Source organism: Lampetra planeri, chromosome 3 (assembly GCF_965212315.1).
Source record: "Lampetra planeri chromosome 3, kcLamPlan1.2.h2, whole genome shotgun sequence".
Lineage (NCBI taxonomy): Eukaryota > Metazoa > Chordata > Hyperoartia > Petromyzontiformes > Petromyzontidae > Lampetra > Lampetra planeri.
Genome location: NC_136109.1, coordinates 21,831,098 through 21,837,475, shown reverse-complemented (window position 1 = coordinate 21,837,475; position 6,378 = coordinate 21,831,098). Strand labels below are relative to the sequence as shown.

General features: G+C 54.3%; 1 protein-coding gene across 1 annotated transcript; it reads left to right on the top strand.

Moving 5' to 3' along the window:
* The first annotated feature begins 201 nt into the window (after positions 1–201).
* On the top strand, positions 202–5,567 carry MEX3B (mex-3 RNA binding family member B). Its single transcript, XM_078623765.1, has 2 exons — positions 202–2,101; positions 3,185–5,567. The coding sequence occupies exons 1-2, from the start codon at positions 1,531–1,533 to the stop codon at positions 4,579–4,581; spliced, it is 1,968 nt and encodes a 655-aa protein (XP_078479891.1). The 5' UTR covers positions 202–1,530; the 3' UTR covers positions 4,582–5,567.
* The last annotated feature ends 811 nt before the right edge of the window (positions 5,568–6,378 follow it).

Sequence of the window (6,378 nt, the reverse complement as noted above, 5' to 3'; positions counted from 1 at the left end):
GAGTGACGGAGGGGCTAAGTGGGTGAGGTGGCTGGTGGAGGTTTGAGAGGCGGCGGTGGGGGGGGGGCGGTATTGGTTGGTGTTGCGGGGGAGGGGAGAGGTGGTGGTGTTGGTGGTGGGGGGGGGGAAATCTGTCGTCTGCCTGTGGGAGATGCTGCCTGGCCTCTGTCTCCCCCCACCCCCCAATTGAGAGCAGCAGCAGCAGCAGGAGGAGGAGGCGGAGGCTTTTTTGGGCGGTCGCGTCTCGCCCGCCACCCAATGAGCTGGCGGGGAGTGCGAATTAGTGACGTGACGCGCAGGAGCCATAGGGCGCATAAACGGAGGCGCGGGGCAGCGTCCAAGGCGGAAGGCAGCAGGGAGTAGGAGGAGGAGAAGAGAGAGAGAAGGAGGGAGTAGTAGTAGAAGGAGGAGGAGGAACGGACCGAGCCACTCTCTTCTCGACTTTTTGCGCGCGTGTGTGTGTATTAGACAAGGCGCACAGACGGGGGTGGTGTGAGAGCGAGGAGGGGAGGGGAGAGGAGAGAGAGAGGACGGTGAAAGCGGAGAGGGTTTCAGTGGCTGGACAAGGTAGACCTGAGCGAGAGACAACGTGAGTGGAGGGGCAGACGCTATAGAAGAAGAGTAGGAGGTGGTAGTGGTGGGTACTAGTGCTGTAGGGGGCGGCTGCCGGTTTTTCTTTCTTTCTCGAATGCGTTCTGAACAAAGGAAGCCAGCTACATCTGCGGCTTTTCGCGACTCCCTGAGACCACCACCACCACCAAATCGTCGACGACTCTGGAGCTGACCGGACGGGCGCGACTGAAACACCGCGTGGGGAGCGGCCACCACCTCCACCACCCACCACCACCCCGGCTCCAGACAAAGGAAGCGAAGCGGCCGACTCGAGACGCCCGGCGCCCCTCCGCAAGGGGGACCCACGAGACGAGAGGGGGTGGAGGACACTCCACCTCTGCGAGGCGCGGGGGGAGTTTCTTCTTCATTGTGTCGCGAGATCTACACACACACGCACAACAGTAGTAGTTGTTGCGTTTTGGTTGCTGTTGAAATCTCAAATAACCACGGCAAGTGACCCATTAATTTAAACTTCGCGGCCGAACCAAAAGGAGAACACCACCTTTGTGTGTGTGTGTTGGTGGTGGTGTCTACAAAGACGGCTGACGCACAGACAGCGGCCACGGCACGGACACCACCGCGGCGGTGACGGACGAGGCGCGCACGGCCGCGGACAAAAGGCTGAGAAACGAGAGGAGGAGGAGGAGAGAGGGAGAGGAGGGGGGGAGCCGCGAACAAAGAAGACGAAACAAGCCGCGGCGGCGAGAAGCCACGCGGCCGAGCCGGCAGCGATTTCCCTGCAGCGCCACGAGGGGTGTTGGTGGTGGTGTTGTTGGTGTGGTGGGGTGCGAGGGGCGGAAGAGCGCAACGCCAGGAGGAGCCACCCGAGTGAGAACCAGGGTGTTGGTGGTGAAATAAGAAGGATAATTTGTCGTGGACCAGCAAGCGATCGTTAAGAGCCCCCCCGCCCCGCAAGCCATGCCGAGCTCGCTGTTTGCTGACATGGACGGCAGCGGCCTGGGTGTCGTCGGAGTCGGAGGAGTGGTGGTGATGGGAGGCGAGGCCATGGACGAGCAACGCGCCTTGCAGCTCGCCCTGGACCAGCTCTCCCTGCTCGGACTCGACCACGAGGAGGCCGTCAACGCCTCGGCCACCGCCGCCGGCTCCCCGTCGCCCTCGGGCGTGGGTGCCGGCGTGGTGCTGGTGCAGGTGCCCGGCGGAGGAGGACCTCAGTCGTCCTGCTCGTCATCCTCCTCATCATCGTCGGCGGCGTCGTCGTCGTCTTCTTCTTCCTCGTCGGTGTCTTCGTCGGCGTCGTCGTACTTGTGCGGTGGCAATCCGGGCTCTGACGGCGGTGGTGGGATCGGGGGTCCCGGTGGCAATGGCAGTGTGTGCATCTACACCGGAGAAGTTGGCCCCGACCCCGGCTGCATGTTCGAGGGTGGAGGTGGTGGTGGAGGTGGCGGTGGTGGACGCCGCAGCGTCAACATGACCGAGTGTGTGCCGGTGCCCAGCTCGGAGCACGTCGCTGAGATTGTGGGGCGGCAAGGTGAGCTGAACGCTGCTTGTGCTGCACGACACTTGACACTGTAATGGCTTGGTGGTGGTGGTGGTGGTTGTTTGTGTTTGCGCTGATGGTCTGAGTTGGGTGGTGGTGGTGGTGGTTGTTTGTGTTTGCGCTGATGGTCTGAGTTGGGTGGTGGTGGTGGACACGACCACTTTCTGGAGTACAGCAAACTGCACTGCCCCCCCCACTCCCATTCATCCCATCGGTGCTCGCATTCATTCATGTACCCCCAACTCTGTGCAGACGGGGATATCCTATTGAGATATCGAGGAAGGGGGGGGGGGCAACTCGTTTGTATATACAAAGTATCCATGCACGCGTTGATTCGGCGTAACGTGCACAGATGTTGTAGACAAAAGGCGTTCGCCCATTCGTGCGCTATGCGGACATTGATGCAAGGTGTGTGTGCACATGGCACGTGTCTGTCGCCTTGCTGCTTGTGCTATTTTTGTTAACAGCCCCTTGCAGAGTTGTGTTGCATTGTTACGCCGATGAATATATGGTCACTGGACGTAAATGCCAACGCGTTTTTGACATATATAAAGAGACGCACGGTAGCTGTCCAGTACTTGTTTTGTTTGTTTGGGCCTGCAGCTTCGGGCAAGTGAAGGTGCTCCCATTTCAGCTTGGTTTTCATTGCCGCTTCGTATGTCCGGGTATTGTTTTAAGCGCTTGTAGTTACTGTATTTGTGGTGAATGCAGTTGCGCTTTCTAGACAATAAAAATATGGCTGACTGCTGGTTAGATGTTTCCTTGCCCTACTTAGCGACATACACTGGGGATGGGAGGTGGAGCTGGTAGGAAAGGAGGAGGAGGTAGGGGCGGGGTGGGTGGGGGGGTTGATGTTGGAAGTTGCAGCTGATTCATGGGAAGGCATGCTTTGCCAAAACTGTCGAGTTTATCCACCTGCCTCCAACGTTTGCATACTGCAGCAACTTAAATGTTTTTTGTTTTCCTTTTGCATTTTATGCGTTGCAGTTTTTTTGTGCACACGTGTGGTAACTTTCTGGTTTTTTTCTTCCCCCCCCCCCTCGTGTCATTTTTGTGCTGCTGGCTAAAAAAAAGGTTGCAAAATCAAGGCCCTCCGTGCCAAGACCAACACGTACATCAAGACGCCCGTGCGAGGCGAGGAGCCGTTGTTCGTGGTGACGGGCCGCCGGGAGGACGTCGCCCTCGCCAAGCGGGAGATCCTCTCTGCCGCCGAGCACTTCTCCATGATCCGGGCGTCGCGCTCCAAGCCGGGCGGTGGCGGCGGTGGTGGAGGCGTGTCGGGGCCTGGCGTGCCCCCGCCGCCCAACCTGCCGGGCCAGACCACCATCCAGGTGCGCGTGCCCTACCGCGTCGTGGGCCTCGTGGTGGGTCCCAAGGGCGCCACCATCAAGCGGATTCAGCAGACGACGCACACCTACATTGTCACGCCCAGCCGCGACAAGGAGCCAGTGTTTGAGGTCACGGGCATGCCCGAGAACGTGGACCGTGCCCGCGAGGAGATCGAGGCGCACATCGCCCTGCGCACTGGCTGCGGCCCCCTGGAGTTCAACGAGAAGAACGACTTCCACACCAACGGCACCGACGTGGGTTTCGAGTACGGGGGCAGTGGTGGCGGGGGCCTGGGCAGCCTGTGGATCCGGCCGACGCCAGGGCCTCGCAGGGCCATGAGCTTCGCGAGCTACCGACACGACAGCGGCAGCTCCATGGGCAGCGGTGGCTCGTCCTCTTCGGACTCTTTCTTCAACGGCGCCAAGCTTTCGGAGTTCAGCCCCATCAGCCCGTTCACGGGCAGCGGCGGCGGAGGTGGCAGCGTCGGCAGCAGCAGCAGTGGCAGCGGAGCGAGCTCCGGCTTTGTTTTCGAGAGCGCCAGCTCCATCAACTCCGACGACCGAGACCTGGGATTTGAATCCCCGGGTTTTGACCCCACCCCGGGCTTCGACCCTGCCCAGGTGCCCGCCACCGCGGCCACCATCGTGTGGTCGCAGTTCGCGGGGGGCGAGCGCTCGGTCGGCGCGGGTGGAGGTTGCGGTGGCAACGCCAACGGATTCGTCATGTCTTCCCGGCGCAGCTACAGCCTGAGCGGCGGCACTGCCACACCGCGCCTCTCCCCGACGCTGTCGGACAGTGGGCCCAGCGCGTCCGTCGACCACCCGCTGGCGCGGCGCGCTCGCAGCGACCCGCTCGGCATTCCCGGCTACAGCTCGGCAGCGGCCTCCGCCTCTACCTCGCCGGGGGCCTCGTCGGGCACCGGCTCGACCACCAGCGGCGGCGGCAGTAGCGGCTCGTCGCGGCCCGGCGGGGGCTCTCGCGACTGCCTGCTGTGCGCCGAGAGCGTGGTGATCGCGGCGCTGGTGCCCTGCGGCCACAACCTCTTTTGCATGGAGTGTGCCAACCGCATCTGTGAAAAGCCCGATCCGGTCTGCCCCGTCTGCAAGACCTCAGTCACTCAGGCCATCCGCATCTTTTCCTAAGAGCGCTTTTATATCTACACTATATTATATATATTCCTTCCTCCTGTCCTCTCTCTCTTGTCAATATAAATATAATAATTTAGCGATTTGCGATGTCGAATTTGCAAGTGCAGTAGGATAAAAGTAGGTTACACACATGTGCAGTTGCTAGATGGGGCATGTATTGTCTTCTCGTAAACTGTTGGTATGATATGATGCAGCAGTAGTTTAACTGTTTACGAGCCCAGACTGTTCTTTAGAGTAGCGTAGAGGTGAGATTTCAATGTAATTTTTTTTATAATCAAGTGTAATGTCCTAAAAGTTTTACATGCAAAGCTTTACTATTATGTCTTGTATAGGCACAATGTATTACTATATTGAACAACCACAAAGGTCATCTTCCATATTATAGCGTCTCAAATATATTTTATTCTTTTTGACTTGAAAGATTTTTATATTTCATACAGGATGTTTACAGCAATGATTTTATTTAAATGTTAGTAAAGCCAATAGCTGGGTTTTATTTTTTTCAGACTGGGAATTTTAGTTTGTACTACACTGGTAAGCATTCATTAATGTAGGAGGTTTTTGACAGTATTCCTTTTTAGTTTATGAATTTATATTATATTTTGACATGCTATTTTTTAATGAAAAATGTTTAAAGTTTAAACCCAGCATATATTTTGGTGTAAGAAATGTTTATTCTATATAAAGCGCAAAAGCCAATTTTAAAATTTTAACAGACAACCAGGTTAGTTGTGCTTTAACCTATTTGTGTAAATAGTAAGTATAAATAGGATTTTGTTGCACCAGTATAGTTTAGTATATTTTATTGTTTACTACTCAGTTTTTGTATATGTAGGATGAATCTGGCAGAAATACAGTTTTAAAACTGGAATATTTTATCGAAGTCCTTTTAACCTCACTTGGTAAAATTACTAATGTTATATTTGAAATGTTGTACTAAGAGTTTTATTTTTTTGACGAATAAAGTTCAACCAAGATGACTTTGCAGCCCTTTTGTGGTTTGTGTTGGTGTGTACAGTATGCAGATTCTCACGCGGATGGAAACGTTTGCTGCTTAAAGAGCATGTTTCGGAATTTCTGCTTAAATCCCTTTTTTTTATCAACCAAATTCCTTGTAAAGCAAATGAGCACCAGATTCAAACTTGTACCCGTAGTGAACTGCATGACCCTCTGCCCTGGGCATTGCAATGCATGCAGTGTTTAAACGAGCCAATTCTATTAAAAGGCAATGGTGTTTTTTTCCCATAAGAGTTGGTTTGGCTGTCTGGCAATTATTTGCAAGTCCTTTTGAGAACTTCATCTCATCATACATCTTCACATCCCTCCAGTAGCAGCAGCAGGGGCTAGGCTAGAGTTTCCAACAAATCTCAAGCCACAGGGCACTGGAGCCTGCACCCTGTCTCAAACCTGTTTGTTTGGCAAGCCATGCTTGTTGCTTTAGGCCAAGTAGGGGCCAAACAAAGAGCCATTTCAAAACAATGCAAATATAAAGCCCATACCTTAAGTTTGTGTTTTTCCACGCCCTTCATTAGACATGTGACCTTATAACATACCACACATTACGCATTTTGTATAAACCCATCAAGCAAATGCTTGCATTGGCAGCTATGACTGCCTGCATTTTCATGTTAATCATGCTGTGCAATTAATCTATCCCAATAGTGAAATTATCAAATTGGTCGTTTTGATTTTTTTTAAAGAATGCCTGTGGCTTATCATAGCCATTTCCAACACCTACAGCAGACTGAACATGCCCCCCCCCACCACGACCCACCCAAGACTATGCTTGTG

Excerpts from the sequence above, each read along its gene's own strand:
- MEX3B (XM_078623765.1), top strand. The coding sequence starts at position 1,531 with ATGCCGAGCTCGCTGTTTGCTGACATGGACGGCAGCGGCCTGGGTGTC. Across the intron at positions 2,102-3,184 it reads TGAGATTGTGGGGCGGCAAG|GTTGCAAAATCAAGGCCCTC; the intron begins GTGAGCTGAACG and ends GCTAAAAAAAAG.